The following is a 24,773-nucleotide window of genomic DNA, read 5'->3' on the forward strand; positions in this document are numbered from 1 at the left end:
ACTTATGTTGTACAACTTATGTTGCTCAGGAGACAAATCATCCTCGGAGTAAAATAAGTTACAGTGATATAAGCACTGGTGTGGACAGTGTTATGTTGGTGAGAAAAGATCTCAGCACTTGTTGAGGATGGATTAATTATGTTAATGAGAGAAAGCTCTCCTGTTGGCATCAAGTGACTACACTAGAGATCTTATAGTGGTACAACTACATCAGTACCATTGTCAGCTCACCAGCATAGAGGTGGCCTTAGTAAAATAACCTCCCAGAGTGATGTAGAGTCACCATCAATGTAATTAGGTTGACAGATTATCAGGGCTAATCTACACTATAGGGGAGATGGATTTAAGTTATGTAACTTCAGCTATGTGAATGATGTAGCTGAAGTCAATGCACTTTGATCTACTTACTACAATATATTCACTGCAGTATATTGATGGGAGATGCTCTCCAAACCACTCCCCTTACAATTCCCATTCCCGTGGAGGACCAGAGTCAACATCCTAGCAATCAGAAGTCAATTTAGCAGGTCTTCACTAGATTGATTGCTGCCCTATCCATCTGGCTAGTAGTGAAGACATACCCTCAGTGCCCATATGTCCAAATTTTACCCTGGGGAATGTTTTTTCATTCATTCCAACCTGGAAGAATTTTATTCACAAAGGTTTTTTTCTGTTCCTTCCTGTCTAAAGATGGAGAGGCCCTTCTGGGTTTTTAGATGGGTCCCCAAAGGGATCATATACAAGAAGATAAAATACACCTGCATGATTTGTGTGGACCCCATGATGCATTATGAAAATTCTTCAAAAGGCATTGGCGTGTGCCACATTGGGATATCTCCCCACAGTGGATCACGTGTTATAATGACTCAAGCATTTCTGGTGCTTATGTGTAGTGCCAATGCAAGAAGCTAGGTTTGTACATGCAGGAACAAAATTCTAAGGATATATCTATACAGCAACATTATTTCAAAATAACTAGCGTTATTTTGAAATAACATAGTCTGCGTCTATACAGTCGGCAGTTATTCTGACAATGTCAAAATACTGTCAAGCTGGAGGACTTCTTACTCTGACTCCTGTAACCCTCATTTTATGAGGAGTAAAGGTAGTCGGAGGAAGAGAGCTTTGTTTTGAAATACGTGCTGTGTAGGCAACACCAAAACTTAAAGTAAGCTATTTCGAAAAAAGCTACGCAATTCACATAGCTCAATTTGCATAGCTTATTTCGAGTTAAGCCTGCAGTGTAGACACACCCTAACTGTGATGGCTTGTGTTGTAGAATTTGTAGTGAAGACATAGCTACTGTTTCTCAACTCGCTTTTTATTTATTTTTTTAACCAAAGAGTATCTCTGTGCAAAAAGTGCAACAGCAGCACAACTGCCTCTTTGCTGCTGTAGTATTGTAGTACAGACACTTACTACAGCAACAGAAGAGGATTTTCCTGTTACTGTGGTAAATCCATCTATTCAAGAAATAATAGTCAGGTTGATGGAAGAATTCTTCTGTTGACCTAGTTGCATCTACACCAAGGATTAAGTTAGCCTAACTAGACCGCAGAGGGACCAAGGAGCAAGAACAATGCGTGTAGTAGCGATGCTGAGAGCAATTGAATCAAACTGTAAATGCTGGATATAATGGAACGCTCTTTAAGCAGGAGGCACTGCAGCTCCTCCTGCACTCCTATTTTAGACCTCTGCACAGGAAATGACATCATGACATTTTTCACAGCCTGAGTAATATAGCTAGATTGATCTAAGTTTTAGACATAGCCCAGGCCTTAGGAAATGAATATGTGCCTGGAACATTAGTGTAATTTTTTTTTCATCTTTCCCTTTTCCCTCAGTTTATTATTACCCTTGATCTTGGGCTTATTTTCTCAAAGGTAAAATACAACAGGGACAGATCCCAGCTGGAATTTTAAAGGGCCTGTGGAAGTTAGGTCCCCCATCCTATTCACTTTCAGTGAAAGGTGGGTGCCCAAAATTCCTTATGAGTATTTGGAAATACCACTATAAAGAGTAAAGTACATAATAATGTCCCATATGGAGCTACTGATTCTTTGCTCTAATAAATCTGAAGAGATAAAGGGACGCCACAAAGAGGTGTGATGCTTAGTAGCTCTTTTCAAAAGCAAAGAATTATTTTATAGACAGTAGTTTGATTTATTTAAAAAAGGGGGGAAATCCCACTGAACTCAGCCATTGGATCATCCTGTCATAATCTTTGGAATAATCTTTGGGGAATTTGACAGTACACACACTGTGGTCACAAATATACCTTGTAGGATTCTGCATCTCCTCAGTGACATAATTCAGGGTATCCCATCCAGAGTAGGAATAGAGAGCTGAATACAGAGCAAGGGCTATACCTCCTGCTTCAGTTGTAGAACCTTCAAATGGAGCTTTAAGGTTTTCTGTTTCTCCTATGAAAATGTTATCAAGCAGCTGTAGGTTATGTTGAAATGTTTTTCAATGCTATATATCAGCTAAACAAAATGAAACAAGAGCTACAGTTCTCAGACTACAATAAAAACCTTTTTCAAAATATATAGATGTTTTTATAGCATTGGGCACAAAAAAGCTTAGACAGCTAGGCTATGCTTACACTGCATGATTATTTCGGAATAAACTATTCGGGAAGAAGTATTCCGAAATAGCTTATTTCAAAACAGCACATCTACACTATAGGGAAGCCTGGAAATTAGCCCAAGACCAGTGGCTAGGATAAGAATCAGGCACCTAGAAATCTATTCCTGGCTCCTCTGACTTGCTGTGTGACTCAAGTCACTTTGAATTGGTGCCTCAGTTTCCCCATCTATAAAATGGGGATAATTATAGTTACTTTCTTTTTTAAAGCACATTGAATTCTATGCATAAAAATTACTATAAAAGCATAATACAGTCATTGTTTTAGAACAGGACTGGCCAACCTAAACCTGAGAAGGAGTCAAAGAGCAACAGTTCTATGTCACCAGCCCTGATCATCTCCCCACCACCACTCTCAGCACATCCAGCCCACTGGCAGTCGCACTCGTCAGTGCCTCCTTCTCCTTTTTCTCCTGTCCACTGTGATCAGCTCTTTCTCAGTGGGAGACACTGAAGCGAGGGGGGGAAGGAAGAGGGGGAAGTATGAGTATGACAGGCTCAGTAGAGAGGGTAGGAAGTGGTAGGATATTCAGGGAAAAGGGTGGAGGGGGACAGCACCTAGGGTAGAGCAGGGGGTTGAACAGTGAACACCTGCCAGCCCAGTGGAAAGTTGGCACCTATAGCTCCAGCCCTGGATTTGGTACCTATGCAAGGAGCTGCATATTAACTTCTGAAGAGCCGTATGTGGCTCTAGAGTCACAGATTGGCCACCCCTATTTTAGAAGTTTACAATTTCTGTGTTCATTTATCTATGTGAAATCTGATATGATGTAATTTTAAATAGCTCTAGATATGTGTGTTGATTTCTTTTAGTTTCCAGCAGGAAGAAGAACTCCTGGAATCAATGTTCCCATTGGCATGTTAAGAAATGTGGATTGTTTTTGGTCAGAGAATTTTGGGGGTTTTATCATGGAAAACTAGGGATTCTGGTTGTGATTAAAGGAAGACCTTTTTTGTAAAGTCATTCTGAATACTAAGAAAGTAGTTGAATTTGGTGGAGGGGATTTATGGGTTACACACAAGCAGTAAGCTATGGAGACCAATAGCACAAGGTTTGCAGTTACTAATCCTTCACCTTTGTAGCAAAATCTCATACCAGCGACTAAATCATATGACCCATCTACATGCCAATCACATGATCCATTGAGAGAGACCTACAGGGGGTCTGTGCTGACAAAGAGAGACACCTCTGTCTTCAACATATTATTAAGAGGCTGAGGAAGATCAAAGTGCCAGGGCAGGAAAAAGCTTCCCTTTTAAAAACATCATGTTTTCAGAATAACAGACATTCATAATGTAATATAAAAAAGAAACATATTGGACTATCTTATGAATGCTGAAGTTAGGGAAAATATAATTGTTCCCTGTAAAGTAACTGCTGAGTGAAAGAGTGCTGACCTGTTCATAAACTTCTCTGAATTTCCTTCATCCTCCCTGCAACTTACTGTTGCATCCCCACTGTTCCCATATTCCTCGCAAGGAGAAGGAATTCTGGCATTGATGGGTCTTTACTAAATCCATTAAACGGAATGCCAGAAGATTGACTGTCACAGCGTTGATCTTCTGCATAGTCTAGACGTGGCCTTAGTGAAGATTTTTATTGTCAGACGTTGTTCAGTTTTTAAAAAAAATATGTAAAATGCAATGTATTCTTACCTTTACTAATTTTATAAAGACCCACTGATATAATCAGGATAAGGGCCATAACTTTTGCATATGTGAACAGATCTTGTACTCTTGTTCCCCACTTCACATTGACACAGTTAATAAAAGTTAAGGTGCCTGTTGAGAAAAGAAATACAAATGAGATAGGTATTCAATTTAAGAAAGCACCTTTCAAGAAATAAAATGAAAATTACAAGTACAGAAAACCTCTTTCTGCATTTCAAAATGACATAGATCATTACTGAAAGCAATAAACATTTATTCTGAAAAATTAACAGTTTTTATCATGTTAATTTTTAAGAGGCAGGTTTTATTTTTTATTTTTATTTTTTAAAAAGAAATAAATCTGACTTACTGAATGGAATCTGCCATTTCCTGGTAATAAGCAGGAAAAAAGATGAATTAGGAGAAGAAGCATGAAATTCTTCATTGGAATCACTGGGAAATCATTGGATTTTGAATTTTGACTTTAGGATCAACCACTGTTTACCTTATTTGAGTCATCTCATTGATCACAGTGGGGCTACTCACATAAAGCATGCAGGATTATTATTTTTATTTATTTGGATTACAGTAGTGCCTAAAATCCACAATGGAGAATAATGCTCCATTTTGATAGGATCTGAGACGTTGTCTGACTTAAAGAGTTTACAGTTTAAACATAGAAAGAATACAAGAAACATATATTTTGCACAGGAAAATCGAGACACAGAGATGATGTTGCCTTTTCAAAATCACAAAGGAAAGTCTGTAGCATAATTGGGATTGATCCCAGATCACCCAAGTCTCCTTCTAAGTTGCAAGGTCAATTTCCTTTTCTGGGTCCTCACTTTATTGCTAGCACATGGAGCTGGACGGAACATTTTCACCTAAATATGCTGATTTGTCAAAACCAAACATTCCTGGGTTCAGGTTGTAGAAGAACAATGAGAGGCTTTCTTGAGTCTGGTAGCTAGGGTATTGGCCTGGAATCCAAGAGAATGGGGTTTAAGGCTGTGCTATACTTGTTTGATATGGGTGATGAAAAACTCTATTCTAAGCAGTGAGTTGGGTCTCTGAGATCAGGGCTGTAATCACAATGCTTTTGAATGAAAACAAATTTTGAAATCTGAACTGTTGCCAGGAAGTGAAGCTCCACTGCCAATACCTAAGAATTCCAGATGGAGAGCTAATGTGCTCACATCTCCTTGGGAAATGCCTCTCTGAACTGGCCCCCTGTGCTGCCTTAGTCATTCCTGACAATCCTTCCTCCAAGCCTTCAGTTTGACCTCAGCTCTATAGCCAAACTACAATGATCTGGGATGGAGGCAGAAATCAGAGACACGCTATTTGTGAGGAGGGCATAGAAGCAGTTACTAATTAGATCATCCATTTAGTTAATCTTGTCAATGCTGGATTTTCTACTGCAATGTGTCCTCCGATTCTTTGTTGATCCAAGTATAAATGTCTCAAGCAATGGGGCTGCCCTCGCTTGCTAAGAGACAGAATTTCACAGTATCATAATTTACAGGCCATTAGCTTCCCAGTCCCATTAGAAAGCATGGTGGAGAAGGGTGACCATTGCCACTATTTACTGGCCAGGTTGCTAGTAAGTGCATGGGCGGGGACGGGGACGGGGACGGGGGGGGGGGGGGGGGGGGAGTGAGGGTGTGTGTGGAATAAACAGCTCCACTACAAGGGCTAAAATAACTTACTTTCTCTTCAGATCAGGGAACAGCATGTGACTCCTTGTGTCACTCTTTGTTCCCTAGCTTGCTCCTGTCCTTGACTCAGGACAGATTGTAACTAAAATTACTTACTTAAAGATCACAGATTTTGTTCAGAGAAATGAGACTGATTTTTGTCAGACTCTGTCCCATTCAGTTTAATCAGACAAGATCAGACAGCCTAATGAGCTGCTAAAACAATCTGTCAATTGCCATGTCAGCAGCACTGCAAGCGCAGGCAGTGAAGAGGACTCTGTTATCATGTGCTACCTCCAGCCCCCAGGAGAACACATGGTGCAGGCCTAGAACTGCAAAATGGCAAAGAGATGGGAAATGGACACAGTGTGAATCAGCAAGATTGGAGTTGAGCAGTAGGAACAGGGCCAGATTAAGAAAGGGGCTTTTGGGGCTGCAGTCCAAGACCCTGGGTTAAGGGGATAACCCTCACAAAAAGATCTCTAGGATGCTGAAAGTCCAGGTTTCTTTGTGGAGCCCACTCAGCCTGGGGCCCTGAGCTGGCAGGCGTTAATGCCTCTGCCTGTTATCCGGCTGTGCCAGGCTGGGGGTAGGGGAAGGCAGCTCTGAATGCTGCTGCCCACCCCCGCTGGGATGAAGCCACGTTGCCTTAAATTTCTGGCCAATGGGACCTTGGGGGAGCGGTGCCTGGAGGCAAAGGCAAGTCAGCGAGGGCCATGCTGAGATACCTGCTTTCCCCCCACCAAAGGGGAGCTGCTCCAGGTAAATGCCCTGCACTCAACCCCCCCTACCCGAGCCCTGAGCCACGTCCCTCATTCTAACTCCTCCCCAACCTCTGCATCCCAGTTCTCTGCCCCAGCCCTGAGCCCCTTCCTGCAGCCTAAGACCTCATCTCCCTCCTACATCCCATATCCTAGCCTTGAACCTGAGTACTGAACCCACTCCAGCACCCTAACTCCCTCCCAGATGCCATAGCCTCACCCCAACATCCTATCCTGAGCCTCCTCCCATATTCCCAACACAATGGCCCTAGCCTGGAGGCGCTTCCTGCACCTCAAACGCATTTGTCTCCCGACCCCGGAGCCCACACCTCCAGGCCAAGCCCTCACTCCTCTCCACAAACACCCTCCTGCCTCAACCCACAGCCATCTCCCACTCTCTGAACCCCTCATTTTTCATAGAGCCTAGGGGGCCCCACAAAATGTAATAGCCCCAGTTCCCCAGAAGAGTTAATCTGGCCCTGAGCAGGGCTAACTGACTCTTCCCTCAACAGCAACTGGCTATGAGGTGTTACATGCCCTGGAGAAAGGTCAGGGACACGGATTGCATCATCCGTTGCCTTTGGCAGTCCTTTTTTGACACAATTTTCTCGAAGAAAATCTCTCTCACTTTCACTTTGCTCCAGAATTTTACCCTTTCACCCACACTTCACTTTTATTTAGTTTTCAGCAGGGAGAAAGCCATTACAGCCCTTTGAATAGCATTGCAACTTAAACAAGATTCTTTTCAATCTCCCTCCTCCTCCACCCCCCAGAATCCAATATATAAGACTGATCCTTCACACACTTACACTTGTGCTTACCTTCGTTACTGTGAGTAGCCCCGCTGATTTCAATGGGACTACTGTGCCCATTTGGGGTTTGATACACCATGACATTTCTCTTTTTATGCCACTGTGCTACCAATAAAGTCAGTGGTGTTACACATTGGTACACAACTGGAGTTATGCAGTGGTAACAGGCTCTTGGTCTAAAAAATATTAGATTTTAAAGTGAATTGTTCTAAGATAAACACTTTTTTTATGTCAGGATAGCATCTAAATTTAAACATATCTGTTATCGGAGTAATTTCTATAAAGCACACTCTATTAACAAATATGCTGTGCACATTAAAACAGGATACCATTCTCTGTCATCTAAAACCACCATGCAGACAGTGGTAACTTATAATATTCCTTATTCCTAGAAGGGAACATTTGCTTTGACATAGAGTTTGTAGCTAAGTCCATATATTTCAACTATCAAAACAAACATCTCTCTCAATTGCTTCATCTTTAGACCTAAATCTCTTTCCCTCTTTATGATCTTTCCCTTTTTATGCCTGTAAATATGAGGAAATTGGACTCAAGGTTGCCAGCTTTCTAACTGTACAAAACCTAACACGCCTGTACCACTCCATCCTTGCCCCTCCTGTTCTCTGAGGTACCACCCCCACGTACTCTATCCTTCTTCCTTCTGTCTCTCCCTCTCTCCCGCCCTAATTCACTTTCACCAGACTGTGGGTTCAGGGGTGTGGCATGCAGAAGGGAGCTCAGGGCAATGGCAGAGGTTGGTGTGTGGAAGGGATGTGGGGTCCTGGCAGCACATACCAAGGCTCCCAGGAAGTAACCACTAGGTCCTTGAGGCCCCTAGGTGGATGGGAGGCCAAGGAGGCTCCGCCTGCAGCCCTTGTGTCTGCAGGTATCAGTCCCACAGTTTCTACTGGTCCCGGTTCCCAGGCAGTGAGCGCTATGGAGTTGGCATACACACTTTCAGAAGCCACGCAGAGTCAGGGCAAGTAGGGAGCCTGCCTAGCTCTGGGTCTTCTGTGCCACCAACCAGATTTTTAACAGCCTGATCAGTAGTGCCACCTATATCCATATGTCTGGATAGTTGAAATCCCCCATCACCACCAAATCTTGGGCTTTGGATAGTTTTGTTAATTGTTTAAAAAAGGCCTCATCCACCTCTTCCACCTGGCTAGGTGGCCTGTAGTAGACTCCTAGCATGATATCACCCTCGTTTTTTACCCCTTTTAGCTTAATCCAGAGACTCTCTACACAGCTATCTCCTACGTTCATCTCCACTTCAGTCAAAGTGTGTACAAGGCAACCCCTCCTCCCTTTTTTCCCTGTCTGTCCTTCCTGAGCAAGCCGTACCCTTCCATACCAACATTCCAACCCCTCGCTATTTTGATTTAATTTTGAAATAACAGAATGGCTCTTTAGACGCTAGGATAGTTATTTCGAAATAAAGACTGTTATTTTGAAATAACTTTGCTGTGTAGACATACCGTAAGTTAAGAGTTAGGGATTTTCCTTTACCCTCTCCCTTTCTCTGCTAAAACAAAGAAACCAGTAGGTTGGTCTTGACCATGTAAGCTCATAATACTACATATATTTTTGTTAATCTCTATGATGCCACAGGACTACTAGTTGATTTAAGATTGTTAATATATCCTTTCTCTTCCGAGATGTCATAAGTAGAATAATGATATATTTAAAAACCCTACAGCTTGTGAGTAGCAGCATACTGCAACTAATGGTATTACAAAACAGAGAAACTCTTCCACATGAGGACTACAAGAAAAATTACTGAGACAGAATCCAAAATGAAGCTGAGGAGAGATAAACGTGTCCAGAATGTATGGAGATTATCTAAATCACAATTAAGCTAATAAAACAGATTATAGTGGACATGCTTTTCAATAACTTAGATGCTTAGAATACTGAAGAATGATGAATGAGGAACCCAATTTCAATAATGGTTTGCTTTTCAGATGACAACTCCCTGTCAGCCTCACTGGGGAGTGTTAAAAGAATTAAGCAGGATTAATAACAAAGACATTTTCTCAGAAGTCACAATTTACACTATTCTATTATATTGAGTTATACAGGTTGTTCCTCCCTTAACTGGGACTCTCTGGTCTGGCAACATCTGTGGTCTGGCAGGAGCTCCGGCATGGAGGCAGCCAGGCAGCTCTGGCCTAACGGCCTAGCTGGGGGTGGGGGCAGGGATTCAGCAAGGGCCATGAGGGAGGGACCTCCCTTGGTCCAGCAACCCGCCTTGTGTCTTGCCTCATGGATAATTGATTGTGCTCTTGCATATCCTGAAACCTGCACGTTATACACAGTTCTGGGTGTGTGGTTCATAGAGTTTTATATCAGCATCCATCACTGTTATAGCTGAGCCTCTGGTTAGCATGGGACTGGACTCAATCATGGTCTGTATATACCTGCATTTGCCTTTCATCTAAAACCCATAACAACAGTAAAGTCCCCAGTGGACTTCATGGAGCACCTGCTTAGCACTTTCACCTTTTTAGGGGTCAAAACTCTGCTTGGGGTAGAGTTTCTGGTTTTTATTATTTTTTAAAGATTTTTGGGTTGTTGGTAAGGGTAAAGGAGGGATGCCAAAGCTTCACCAATTTCACTCACAAACAGTTACTGAAATATATGAGGATATGTGACCATTTGGGTCCTCATTAAAAGGCCATTGAAACCAACAGGAATTTTTCTATGGACTTCATTATAGACTTTGGGTCAGACTCGTGATCCATAGCAAAATGTTATCTTTTATCTCAGCAATCTCAGTCAAAATAATGGAAATCCTCTGTTCCCCTTCCTCTCCCTCCCCTCCCCCCCCCCACCACTGACCTCTTGTCTCGCAAATCTTCATTCCTGAAGAGAAAGAATACATTCCCGTGAATTTGCCCTGGATAAAAATTGGTCATTTTTACAGAAAAGTAAAGGTTGAGGGCATCTGACAAGGCTTTTATGAGAACCTGCATTACATTAATTCATTTGTGACAATCAAAACTTTACTTACAGATGCAAGCAGCTGCGATCAATCTGACTGCTTCGTAGGGTGGCTCACAGGATGGAAAAATTGGTTGAACAATGTAGTTAGCAAATGTAATTGCTATTACAGCCTGAGTTGTTGGTTCAATAATTAGCAAGGAAGACCACAGTCTGATAAAGGCTATGAATTCACCGAAAGCTTCCAGTATATATGCATAGCTAGCTCCTGATTTCATAATGGATGTTCCCAGTTCAGCATAGCACAAAGCTCCAAACAATGAGAAGACCCCTCCAAGGGCCCAAATACATAGTGAGAGTCCATAGGAGCCACAATACATCAATACGCCTTTGGGTGATACAAATATTCCAGAACCAATCATGTTCCCTACTATTAAAGAAACACCATTAAGCAAAGTAATTTCTTGTTTCATCTGCATTTTTTCTTCCACATTTTCAGCCACTTTGTCCATTTCATATGCTCCATTCTTGGATGTGGGCTTTTTATTGCAGCATATGGTCCAGAAGCCTGTCATCTTTAATGATCATTCCCTGAAAATGATGAGAGACCATTTTTGTAATATGTTACTAACTGAAAATCTCAGTCTAATTTCAGAGCAAATAGGTGCCTACATCACAGATTCCACCATCCTAATCATTCTGTATTGGCAGCAAGGAGCAAAAAAGGGCAATGGAAATTAATTACTTATTCATCCCCACAGGATTCTCAAGATATAGGCACGTAAGTGAGGGAGATGCTTGTGCTGTATCTGTTTTCTGGATAATTCTGACCCTTGGTTATCTGGAACCTTTTATGAGTGCTGTGTTTACTCTTACTATATATTTATATCAAGCCAGAAATGTGTATTACTTAGCACTGGAAGTATGTGAATAAGTGAGATCATACTGTCAAGAAAATCCAATAACTGTTAATATAGCCAAAGTCACCCACTTAACAGCACCTTCCTCTCCTAGAGGCAATGAGTGGTAGCATCAATCCCATAAAGAATGCTTTGTTTCACTATTCATTCCCCTGCCACTCTCAACCCGTACCCACTTGTATCCCACTTAGTTGGGAAAAGGGTAGAAAAGACAGCCTGTTTTCCCATTATATCCAAGGGAGGAAACACAGACAGGTGTTGGCAGGCTTCATATAGTCAGCTGGCTTTAAGGAAGACTCTGCAGGTGAGAACCAAACACTTGGCAGTTATGAAGCATTTCAACCCCAGAGGTCAACATCATGACAGACATAGTGCAGAATGGGAAAAGAGGCTGAAGAGGGAAATGAGGTGAGTGAGGAAAAGAGACATGACAGCTGAGATTATTGCTGGTGGTTAGGTTATTGCTGGTGGGAGGTTATTGCTGGTGAACGGAAGTTTGAGAAGGGAAAGCTTTTAGTTATTCCTGGAAGTGACATTCTTGCAGCAATGAATAGCACATCTTGTTTGGCTGGTAACGTCACACACCTTCTGTATAAAAACAAACAAAAAACCACTAAAGTGTCTTGGAACACCGCAGGAATTTTGGAGTCTACCTTTCTATAAAGGCTTGTTTGCCATACCATTTCATGTTAGCTGGCTTACCTTTGATTCTCTTGCACCGCTCACAAGCTCAGTACTTAGATTTATTCCTTCTCCTCTCCCCTCACTCTCAGACTCCATTATTTCATGAATCTTAGTAATCGGTTACAACCATAAAGAGTTAGATTTTTATATTATGGCTACATATACACTGGACGCTTTTTGCGCAAGAACAGCTGTTCTTGGGCAAAAACTTGCTGGGTGTCTACACTGATGCACATTCTTGTGCAAGTAAATTTACAGTAAAGCATCGGAAAACAGGGTTTCTTCTGGAAGAGTTATTCCTCTCCCCACGAGGAAAGGAATAAACCCTCTTGCACAAGAACTCTTCCAAAGAAGGCAGTGTGGACGGGCAACATGATTTTCTTGCGCAAGAAACCCCTATGGCTAAAATGGCCATCAGAGCTTTCTTCCGCAAGAGAGCGTCTACACTGCCATGGACGCTCTTGCGCAAAAGCACATCTCTTGTGCAAAAGCACATGGCAGTATGGATGCACTCTTGTGGAAGACCTTTTGCCCAAGAATTTTTGCTCAAAACAGTTCTTGCACAAGAAGCCTGCAGTGTAGATGTCGCCTATATGATTAATAACTAGTTATCAGCCATAGGTGTTCATTTACACCAAATAACTTTGAAATAAATAGAAATTTGGTTTAAATTCTTCATTCCTAAAGAGGAAATGGAATTCACTGCTACAACCTTTGGCAGCCCCAGCTCTCTCTACAAATGTATACTGGCCCCAAGAGGGTAAATGAAGCCCTATTAACTGCCCAGGCTGTATCTGGAAGAAGAGTCAGGGAGCAGCAATTGTTTAATTTCACATGAGGCTCAGCTGGTCAGGGACAGGTGGGGTATTTATAAGACAGAAACAGAACAGGGCTGCAGTCATTTCCTGGGAGGTGTGTTAAGATTAAAGAGGGTAGCTCACAGTTACTCCCTGGGGGTATGTCTAGACTATGTGGTTCCATCAGAGCCGTGTAAACTAGTTTACCCGGCATAGGCAAAGAAGCGGGTATTTAAATAATCCCCGCTTCATTAAAATAAACATGGCCGCCGCGCTGTGCTGATGATCGGCTGATCTGGCACAGCGTGGCAGTCTAGTCGCGGATCTGTCGGCTGGGGAAGCCTTTTCCGATAGATCCTGTAAACCTCGTTTCAAGAGGCATAAAGGATCGGTCGGCAAAGGCTTCCCCAGCCAACAGATCCGCATCTAGACTGCCGAGCTGTGCTGGATCAGCTGATCATCGGCACAGCGAAGAGGCCATGTTTATTTTAATGAAGCGGGGATTATTTAAATCCCTGCTTCTTTGCCTATGCTGGGTAGACTAGTTTACATGACTCCGTGGATGGAGCCATGTAGTCTAGACATACCCTGGTAGAGGGAATTGGGAGACTGTCAAGCTTGGGGGAGCCAGCCTGAGGATTGTAGGAGCAGGCTCATGGGGAAATCAGTAATGTAGGACTCTGCAGTCCTTGACTGATGATTAGAAGGCCCTTGAGCTGACCAGACATTAAAAACCAGTTACCATGGTTGGGGGGAGGCCAGTTGCCTATGACAGTTGTGAGCAATGTTCCCTCTAATTTTTCCCATCCATGTGCAGAATAAATTATTATGTGCACCTAGGCATATGTATTTGTCCATCACTAGTAGAGCAACATGCGGCTGTGGGTGGCTGTGGGAACTCTGCTAAACAGATGGGCAGCATTTGAATCTCTCCTGGGTGGCCACCCAAGTGCTCAGCTTACAGGGAACACTGATTGTAAGTAGTTTTGGGGGCACTGCCCCCACCCCTATTGTTCCCCCACCCCAATGTCTCCAGGTACTGAGCAGGACTTGCTCCACTCACTGTTGGGGAGGAGGCTCCATAGCACTCCGGGGATGAGGCTGGCAGCTCCAAAATGTGCCTCCTGGGTCCTAGTGCCAATCATGGTCATCTGTGTGTGCTGGGTCCTGTTGCTGTACAACTAGTGAGTGCCCAGGGCAAATGGGTAGGGGGAGGCAGTGGGGAAGCAAGAGGAGTGGTATAGGGCAGGGGGGAGAGAAGGGAATGGGGCATGAACAGTGGGGAGAAGATGGGAGAAGTTGGGATGAGGGAAAGAAAGGGGTGGCTAAGAGCGCTTCCTCCTCACCTATGGGCATCTGCACCAGCAGCATCTGGAGAAATGGTGGGGGCATGTGTCTCCTCACTAGCCACAGTGACCTCTTGCCTCAGGGTGAGGGGATGAGCATGCTCCAGGCAGCAGCACACCATGAGCTCCTGCAGCAGACAGCAACAGCCTGTCCATCTTGTGTTGGCCATTTCCAGACCCTTTATTTCAATAAATAGATTGAAATACTTTTGGGGCTTGTTAAATGACTTTCTAGCACACCCAAGAGGGAGGATGGGGCTTGAAATTTTGCAGGCATGCCATGGTATCTGGAAATGTGGCTTTTGCCAATACCACAAAAACATGGTCAAATCCTAAGCCTCCAAAAACTGCAGTTTGCACATCTTGTGTAAAGACTTCCTAGCAGTTAGAAACAAAATTTATCTGCCATGAACATGCTGCAGCTCAGAGATAAGGTATCTCTGTTTATCCTTGTGAGCTGAATGAAGCAAGGGTGCTGTGAACAAAATAAGTCTTTAATTACATGATCATATATATTATAATGCATATGTATAAGAGCAACAAACTGAGTTTGCACAGGCAACTTTAATTCTGTTACTAATATTTAAATGCTTTGCTAACAACATTTACTTTTTTAATGGATGTCCTATTTTATACGAGGAGTATCAAGAGTGAAGGCACAAATATTTAGCCATTTTTTTACTCTTTGTGCTGTACCTGCCTTCATTTGTCTCTGTGTCAGTACTCTTCAATTTGGGGTGGGGTGATTGCCTTTGTTCAGGCATAAATAATTCCCACTCATTTTCATGTGCTGGACACCCCCACAGCTGGAGTTATCATCCTGCTTCCCATCATAGCTTAGTAAGGACTTCACAACACGCTCTCTCATCTTAGAAACACACCATAATTAGGTCTGGTTTCTGATAATATTAGTTCAAATAATCCATAACAAATTTTCTCAAGTATAGTTAATTTATAACCCTATGATATTAAGCACCCATGTATTCTCATTCTACACACACTGTACTAATCTTTGTACAAAATATGCCCTGTTAAGGGATCATTTGAAAACTAGTAACTAACAGGTCAATATTATGGTGAAATGCAAGTAGCAGCATTATATGTGTATGTATGTTCTTTGGCACAGGTTGAATTCAGACATGGTCAGCTAGACAGCCCTGCCTCAGGAAAAATTGTTAAACAGTTCTGTCCCAAACAAGGGAATACCTATTGAACTCAATTTACATATAAGTAAACAGGATGCTCAACATGTAAGAGGAAGAAATGGCAGGAAACACAGCAAATTTGCATGTCAGTAAACAAATAAGGGGAGAGAGCATGGAGTCTCCTTCAGCATCAGACTGTCACTTCTTTTACTGCTTGAATAAACTTTACTTTGAAGGGTAACCATCAGAAAAACCCACCTCAAAGTCTCATTAGACTACAAAGGAAATGGGCAGAGAACCAAGTTCTTTTTCACCACATCTTTAGGCATCTGGGAGAGATCCTGCCCAAAGAAAATGATCAGTCACCATATTGCAGCAAGATGAGAGTGAGAAAAACCACCTTAAACAAAGACTTGAACCAAAACTTAAATCTGAAATATGCAATTGTAGATGTTTTCACTTTTAAATTAAAAAAACACAGTAAGAGAACCAAAAAGTGCCACCATGGCTTAATAACCAAGTAAAAGAAGCAGAGAGAAATAAAAAGGCATCGTTTAAAAAGTGGAAGTTAAATCCTAGTGAGGAGAGTGGTAAGGAGCATAAACCTTGGCTAATGAAGTATAAAAATATAATTAGGCAGGCCAAAAAGGAATTTGAAGAACAGCTAGCTAAAAATTCAAAAAGTAATAGTCAACATAATTTTACATGTACAGTTGGCATTTGAATTTTTCCTGAGAAGCTGCACAAGCATACAGTTTACAGGGAACCCTGGCTAGTGGCTGGAGGGGACCTGGGGACTAGTGGCAGAGTCTTGGGGCTGGGCTAAGGGCAGAAGCTAGGGACTGGCAACCAGGATTCCTGCATGTGGGGCTAGCAGCTGGGACCCCAGAGCCTGCTACTGGAACTGCCAGAGCCACTGTCTGAGGGGAAACCGAAGCTGGCAGTGGAATTCTTGGGCAGCAACAGGTCTGGCGGCTCAGCCACTGGCGACAGGAGACAGGACCAATACTCTCGGCACAAAACCTAGGGTGCTGCAGCACACACCCCATCCCTCCACATTCTTACTTCCTGCACCTATGAACTGTACGCAGACTCAGGGTATGGCTTGCATACTGTTGGGCTGTGCATAGGCAGCCCAGGTTGGGAGATGTGTTGCGTTGCTGCTGTGAAGTGCCCAAAGTTTCAGGGCAGGTAGTAACACAACCTGTCACTAGTCTGGACTGCACCCCAGAATGTGACAACCTCTTCACTCCTCATGCATATATATAGTTCTTAAAATCCCATGGCATGTAGACCATCAACTTAGCACATCCCATGCACTGGCATTTTCAGTCACCCCTGTGCTCTCATCCTGACCTTCTGCCAGGAATGTCACTCCAGCCCATCCAAATGGAGTTCAATCCTGCTCTTCCCAACAGGATCCCTCTAGACTTTCTACTGGGCATTAATCCACACCAGGAGAGCACCTATCACTGCCCTGGGCCCTTTCTATACGTTGGGCTGCAGGTCTCCTGCATAGCGACATCAGTAGGTAAGCTCCTTCACTGCTCCCCTGTCTTCAGTCCTCTCTAGTCCTTGGCTCTGGCCTTCCAGCTTCCAACTCTTTTGATGCATGTCAGCCTTTCCCACAGGGATGTCCCTCCAGCCTTCTGTAGGACTTTCCCATTTCATTCTTTCTGATCCTTTATAGCCCTAAGTATTGCCACAACCTTTTAAAAGTGGGTGCTCCTGTTCTGGCACATAGGAGCAGGACCTCTTCACTGAAAGGAGCCAGTCTCCTAGGGTATGTCTAGACTAAGAGCTTCTTTCAAAATAAATCGTCTAGACAGCCACCACTTTTTTCAAAAAAACGATCCGCTTTTTCGAAAGAGAGCACCCAGGCAATCTGGTTGCTCTCTTTTGAAAAAGCCTTGTTTGCGTTCAAGGATGCCTTTCTTCAAAAGAGCTCTTTTGAAAAAAAGGCATTCTTCCTTGTAAAATGAGGTTTACCAGTTGTAAAAACTGCCGCATTCTTTAGATTTAACTTTGAAAGAATGCGGCAGCAATCTAGATGCAAGTGAAGTTTTTTTTTTAAAAAAGGCCACTTTTTTGAAAAAACAGAACAAAACTCTGTAGTCTAGTCATAGCCCTAGTGACTAGGTCTCTGCATTCTTCATTATTTCTGGTTACTTACAGGGTGTATTTTCAATCCATTTTTGGCAGAGTGTATTCCTAGAATCATAGAGCTGGAAGAGACCTTAGAAGGCCATCAAGTCCAGCCCCCTGCCAAAGGCAGGACCAATCCCAATTAAATCAAAGCAGCCAGGGCTTTGTCAAGATGAGACATGTCTACCTCTCCCCCTAGCTTAGTATCATCTGCAAACTTGCTGAGGGTGCAATCCATCCCCTCATCCAGGTCATTAATAAAGATGTTGAACAAAACCGGTCCCACAACCGATCCTTGGGGCACTCCACTAGAAACCGACCACCATCCTGACATCGAGCCGTTGATCACTACCTGCTGGGCCCGACCTTCCAGCCAGCTTTCTATCCATCTTACCGTCCATCTTACTGTCCATTTATCCAATCCACATTCCCTTAACTTGCTGGCAAGAATGTTGTGGGAGACCGTATAAAAAGCCTTGCTAAAGTCAAGGTATATCACATCCACTGACTTCCCCATATCAACAGAGCCAGTCATCATAGAAGCTAATCAGCTTGGTCATGACTTGCCCTTCATGAATCCATGCTGACTATTCTTGATCACCTTCCCCTCTTCCAAGTTCAAGGTGTGTATTTTACTACTCTCTTTTCTTCCTTTGGTCAGGATCCTGAAATCTACCATCTCATGATCACTGCTTCCCAGGTTCTCACCCACTTCTACTTCCCCTATTAGCTCTTCCATGTTTGTGAGCAGCAGGTCAAGCTGCACACAGCCTCTGGTCTGATCCTGCAGAGAATTTCCTCTTCAAGTTAATGAGTATTCCAATTATATTTAAAGTGTCGAGCTGCCATAGAAAAATAAATATTACCTCACTTTTTCTCCTCCCTTAGGCATTCCCTTAAGCATACAAATGCTTTGGAAATGCTGAAGTACAGTTCTCAACGAGTAAATGAGAATGTGCTTAAGTGTGACTACTTTATGCATCTCTATGACAACCTACTGCTTTCCTCAACAGTCAGTCCTCTCACCTTATGCTTTGCCCTCTTCTCTCACTCTTTATCTTTATATCAAATTCCACTTTGGATGACTGGAATTCCTTTCATGGTTCAATGTACCAGGCACATTAAAATTCCTGTTAAACATTCACTTTTTCTGTTTCCCATGCAATTTCTGACCCATTATATGAAAGGTGGGAAAGAGCAAGTGTGACAAAGTGGGGGAGCTGTGGGGAGTTCAAAGAGGCTGCATGCAGAGGGGAGGCACTTAGTGTCCCTGGATGTTATTGGCCTAACGAGGGGAGCGGAGCGGGAGTTTGTTATTACAGGGAACAGCACAAAATTGGAGATCCTTGTGACTGGTGGCCTGGTGACATGGAGACCCAGCTCAGATGGCACAGCCAATTCTGGCCAATGGGAGAACAATGGGCGACAGAGAAAAGGCCTCAGTGACCTCACCAGCTGGAGAGGCGGAGAAGAGAGTGACTCAGGCAACCCTGTTTACCTGGACAGAAGACAAAGAACTGGAGTAGGGCTGCTGGAGAAGGATATTGGAGGCTCATCTGGAAGTAGGGGGTTTCTGAACTGGACAGAAAGAGAGCAGGCAGAGCCCATCTGGCTGCAGGGGAGACTCAGATGTGCGGAGCTGAGGGAGGCCAGGCCTACAGGCATGAAGAAGGTTCCTTTGCTGTGTTCAAAGCTCAATAAAACCTCCTGTATTATGCTGGCTGAGAGTCGCTCTGGTCTGGAGAACAGGGTTGCACTATTCCCTCTGGGAGTGGGGGCCCCGGAGGTCCAGAGTGAGGGAATTCCCAGAGGGGGCCCACAGCAGAGACAGGTATGCTGAAGGCTTTGAGAGGCAGAGGGGTAGACCCCATGGAAGAGAGTGGACTCCCTGAGAAGAGGCTATCACACAATTGGGGGTTTGCCCAGGGAACATATGGGCCAAGCGTGGGCACAACCTGAGAGACCATAACAGCAAGTACTAAAAAACCCGAAGTCAGAACCTTTCTCTGGGTCTCTCAGTATGTTGAGTATTATCCAACTATTTAAATATTTATCTTCTCAGGGCACTGACCAGATTTTCTTTTGTCACATGGTCAGAGGAATCATAGAATCCTCAGGAGGTCATTGACTCCAGCCCCCTGCCCAAAGCAGGACCAACCCTAACTAAATCATCCCAGCCAGGGCTTTGTCAAGCCAAGATTTAAAAGCTTCTAGGGATGGAGATTCCACTACCTCTCTAGGCAACCCATTCCAGTACATTCTATTTCCAGGAAATCCAAGCACTTGGTCACTCTTTAATAATAAATATTGAAGTCAACTGATCAGACTCAATTTATCTTCCTAGATAGAACACCACATACCATCAAAGGGATTTCATGGTTTTCTTTGTTGTCAATATTGCACAGACTTCACTATATAGAAAGACATTTGGAACTTAACATGGATTTAATTTTTTAGAGGTAGAAGATGCTTGGGTGTGTTAGTCTTGGGGGGAATTCTGCCTCAAAAAATAAAAAATTTGCACACAATATTTTCAGATTCTGCAAAATCCTGCAGATTTTTTTTAAAATGTCTGAATAATAATTCATTCAAACTGCAATACAGAACCATATTTCTCACCCACACCTGAAGAAGTGCAAAGACTTTGGTGAGGGGGGAGATTTCAGAGGCAATGGAGGAGCTGAGGGAGAGGAAAGAAGTTATTTGGAAGGGCCAGGATGTGAATTTGGAAGATTCATCGGAGAAGCTGCTCAGAATCCCAGCCAATGGGAAGAGGACTTATTGAGACAGCCAAAACAGAGGAGGCTTGTTAGAGCAGCCAATGAGGGCAGGGAGGGCCATTTTAAAAGGGCTGTTCAGCAGAGCAGAGGAGAATCTCTCCCTGGAAGGCAGGGGAGAAGGACTGGGTGCCTGGGGTGGGGCCATAGACAATGCAGTACTGGGCAGAGGCAGCAGAGTATGAGACTGAGCTTTTGGATGGCCACTACCAGACTGAGACCTTGCTGCAATGGCTGAGAGTGCTAGGACTGTGGCAGAATTGGCCCAAGGAAAATAGGTAGTAGGATGGAGAACAGGCAGTAGGTGGCTGCTGACTATAGGGTTCTTGGGTTAGGATCCAGAGTAGCAGATGGGCTTGGATCCCTCCCTTGACAATGAAGAGTGTACCCATAGGCAAGGAGCTAGACCTTAGACTGCAGTTGGCTGCTGAGGAGAGTGAAAGGGCTATGGACTGCCAGTCCCCTGCATGTGGGGAGAAAGTGGAATGAGGCACACCTGGAAGGCCGTGCCCAGAAAAGGAGGCCACAGTTTGGAGAGTGGGGTGGGTCTAGAGGAGAAATAATGGTGAGCAAGACACCATTTGAGGAAGGTGCACGGGTCCCAGAGAGCTAATTCCTAGAACAGCCACTGTGATGAGTCATGCCGTTACACTAACACACATAAACTAGTCTCTCCAGCGTAAACAAAAGCCTTCTAGTTTCACATATAAAATGAGGCTCCAAAGAAGACAAATACCATTTAAAAATGATATTGTCACATTTCCGCAGTAATTATCAGTAACAAATGCAAGTTCAAAAAGCAGTTTTAAAAGCTGTAATCCATTCCATCATGTCCTAAAGCAATCAAAATAGTAACACCATATTTACAGGAGAGACAATGATTGAAAAAATAGCAATGCATCTTTAAGGCACACACATTTATATGGATATGCTTTGTTGGGCATATGAACAACAGATGAGTCGAGAGTCACCACGGTGACTTTGGAAATCCTTCTGCCTGGATCAAACATCAGACCACTGACGCGGAGCATGAACTACAGCAGATTCTAAATGGAGCACTTATGACATGATCACGTTGAACATGTTCCAGTGCAAGAAGTGGCTAGTCGAACAAAACAAGATTATGCCTTGTGAAGAAGTAACAGGAACAAAACACTTTGCTGTGAAGCAAAACTTTCCTATGCAGAGAATACATAATTATTCCACAGGAATTTACCAGCACCAGAGATTGTGGATCTTACTCTGTTTTTAAAAATATGGAGCAAAATAATGTTTAGTGTTTTCCTTCTTTACTGTGCTCAAAATGTTTGTGGGTTCTTACATTACAGATGCACTCAATCCCAATTTATCATTACCACCATAAGCATGTCACTATGGATGAAATAAAGGGAGAAACTACCGTACTCCAAATTTCAGAGTGGAGTTAAAAAGAAAGTAGAAGCTTACCAGTTAACGTGCTGCTTCCTGTAAGGAGAAAGGCTGCTGTCACTTAAGGAACTGAATATTGATCCCTTAACTTCCTTCCTTCTGTTTCTAATAAGCAAACAGCTGGTTCATTAGGCGTGGTAAGAGAAATGGATATACATAATCCTCTCTCTGTCTCTCAGGGGTTCCTTTTAGCTTGGCTGTCAGCTGCTATTTTTAGTAAGAATATTAAAACCAGCAGCAGTTACCAAAAAAGAGGATCTGAGGCTTCTGTGAAATAGCTCCAAATAACCCAAGTATATTAGTGAACCGTAAGATCTATTGCTTATCTTAGAAAGGCGTGTTTGTCAAGACCAATGGATGTTTGTTTATTTTATCCACAGTGACTCTGAAATCAAAGATAGTGTCCCAGGTGACAAGTTAATATTTTCAAAACTAAGGTAATCTTTTCTCATTCACTGCAATGATCATGATGTGAGCCTTTTTATAATAAGATTTTGTAGGAAGTCTGTTTTCAGGACAGCGTATGGAAGACACAGGCACAAACTTCTGTTTCCTGTGCAGCGGGAGGGAGAGCAGAGACTGTCTGCTTATTTTCCAAATTCTTTTTTGACTAGTACAAGACAGCTGGTTAAATGAGAACAACAGATCTCTCTTTCCTCCAAGTGCATTTATTTATATTTAGCTATCCTGTTTCTTTTCTGCATCAGAAAATTATCTCACAACAATTTATAACACAGTTATTCTTTACTTGAAAAGCATACTGGCAATCTGTGTAAATCTTATTTTAACTACATAGGCTTTTGTTTCAACTAAGATTTAAAAATAAGTAAAGCAAGAAAGGACTTACCAAGCTGCTTGGATTTGTCTTGTGAAATTATTGAGTGTCCTCTTTATAAAGTGCTCTTGGAAAGCAAAGGTCAGGATGAAGCAAAGTACAATATCAAGTCAAAGCAGCCAAAAAAGGGAAATAACTTCTGGAGAGCGGAACAGTATGTTAATGAATGCAAGACCACTAATTTAGCACTCTTGTTTTCTGCAGTACTTGTAAACCAAGAAGTCAGTGTGAGTACAAGAGTTTGCTCTCATAAATCAAAGGGCATCTGGAAAGAGCTGATCAAGCAGATTGAGCGTCTTTTGCTACTGGACTGTGTCAAGACATCTGACAATGGGACCTAATAGGAATACTAGTAGGAGGATAAAAATATATTTATCATGGATGTTTTTCTCTTTCTGAGCACAGTCTCAAAGAAAACAAGTTGCAACACAGTATTAAAATGTCACTGTACAGTAAGTTGCAACACCATAAAAAAGTTAAAAATTAATTGCAAAACAAAAAGCATAGAGAACAAATCTGGTGTTGCTGCTATTTGTTACTTTTCAAATACCATCTTGTAAAAATATTTATTATACATTGGACATGTTTCTTAAAGAAAGGACTATTCAGGATTGAGAGTCTGTACCCGATGTAAAGTAGTAATGGCTGTTTTTTAAAAACATTATTAAATGGAACAAGCAAATTAAAAAGCATTTTCATTAAACACTCCTCAAGCTGTTTTTGCCCATGGATTGCAGGTATTTATTTAAATTTTCTAAGTTTAGTTAGGAATGTGTGTGTTTAATGCTTGGATTGCACAAGGTTAGCTGGCTGCCATCTCTTTGCAGTCACACAGATCTGTGGTTATCATAGAATACTAGGACTGGAAGGGACCTCAAGAGGTCATCGAGTCCAGTCCCCTGCCCTCATGGCAGGACCAAGTACTGTCTAGACCAGTGGTCTCCAACCTTTTTACACCCAAGATCACTTTTTAAATCTCAGAACAGGCAAAAATCTACCGCCCCGCCCCTTCCTTGAAGCCCCACCCTCTCTATTCCCCTCCTGTCCATCACTTGCTATCCCCAGCCCTTACTTACACACTCTGGTAAACAGTTTATTTTTAAATTATTCGATACATAAAATTAAAATCACGTGTTTATAGTTATGAAATAAATGGTCTGTTTTTTATTGATGCTATTTAAATCTAAAATGAAGCATTTATAATTATACATTTTGTGGGAACAGAGTTCTGCTGCCGGGGGTAGGGTGCCAATGGGGACAGAGTTCGGGGAGTGGGGACGGGAATGGGGACAGAGTTCTGTAGCTGGGGACAGGAGAGTGGGGACAGAGTTCGGGGAGTGGGGACAGGAGTGGGGACAGAGTTCTGTGGCTGAGGCCAGGGGAGTGAGGACAGAGTTCCGGGAGTGGGGACAGCGTTCTGTAGCTGGGGACAGAGTTCTGTGGCTGGGGACAGGGGAGTGGGGAGTGCGGTGCCAGTGGAGGCAGAGAGTCCCCTGCATCTGCCTTCTCACAGGATTCTCTCCCCCTGCCCTCCCCCAGGGAAACCAACGCGCGCCTGCCCTGGGGCTGACCCCGCGCACGCACCTGCCCAGGGGGCTGACCCCCCAATGCAGGGAAACCCCGCGCGCGCTTGCCCCAGCACCAACCCCTGACGCAGGGAAACCCCGCGCACGCTTGCCCCAGTGACAACCCCCTCCCCGCGCAGGGAAGCCCCGCATGCACACCTGCCCAGGGGGCCGGCCCCCCAACGCAGGGAAACCCTGCGTGCACTTGCCCCGGCACCAACCCCCCCGACGCAGGGAAACCCCGCGCACGCTTGCCCCAGCGCCAAACCCCCCCCTGCGCAGGGAAGCCCCGCACGCACGCCTGCCCAGGGGGCTGACCCCCCCAACTCTCCACACAGGGAAGCCCCGCGCACACACCTGCCCCGGGGCCGACCCCCTCCGCGTGCACCGGGAAACCCCCTACGCGCCTCCCCCGGGACTGACTCACCCCTCCTGTGTGGTGCAGGGAGCTGATGCTCCCTCTGGCAGAGCAGCTAGCGCACTTCTGGAATCTCCGGAAGTGGCGCTAAGCTGCGGGACTTCTGTTCATCCCCAGGAAGCTGACACTTCCTCCATTTTCACTGGAGGTAAGTAATGGGGCTTCTCGGGGGTGGGAGGGAAATGGGGGCGAGGCAGACAGGAC

At 43.7% G+C, this 24,773-nt stretch overlaps 1 protein-coding gene across 5 annotated transcripts in view; it reads right to left on the reverse strand.

Annotated features, from left to right (window-relative positions):
* LOC102461694 (Y+L amino acid transporter 2-like) overlaps nt 1-22,797 on the reverse strand; it is a 36,957-nt gene extending 14,160 nt beyond the window's left edge. The window contains exons 1-5 of one of the 5 annotated variants that reach the window (XM_006114332.4): nt 22,599-22,797; nt 15,660-15,742; nt 10,580-11,100; nt 4,303-4,428; nt 2,279-2,423 (exon numbers count right to left, since the gene is read on the reverse strand). In XM_006114332.4, the coding sequence (XP_006114394.1) occupies nt 2,279-2,423; nt 4,303-4,428; nt 10,580-11,084 (776 nt within the window). In that variant the 5' untranslated portion in view covers nt 11,085-11,100; nt 15,660-15,742; nt 22,599-22,797. Of the gene's footprint in view, nt 1-2,278; nt 2,424-4,302; nt 4,429-10,579; nt 11,101-14,256; nt 14,391-15,659; nt 15,743-21,769; nt 21,909-22,598 lie in introns of those variants that run through there. The other 4 variants (XM_075920424.1, XM_075920426.1, XM_075920425.1 and 1 more) reach the window with 4 other exon arrangements.
* Nucleotides 22,798-24,773: the final 1,976 nt, after the last annotated feature.

The sequence above is a fragment of the Pelodiscus sinensis genome, chromosome 2, assembly GCF_049634645.1.
Source record: "Pelodiscus sinensis isolate JC-2024 chromosome 2, ASM4963464v1, whole genome shotgun sequence".
NCBI lineage: Eukaryota > Metazoa > Chordata > Testudines > Trionychidae > Pelodiscus > Pelodiscus sinensis.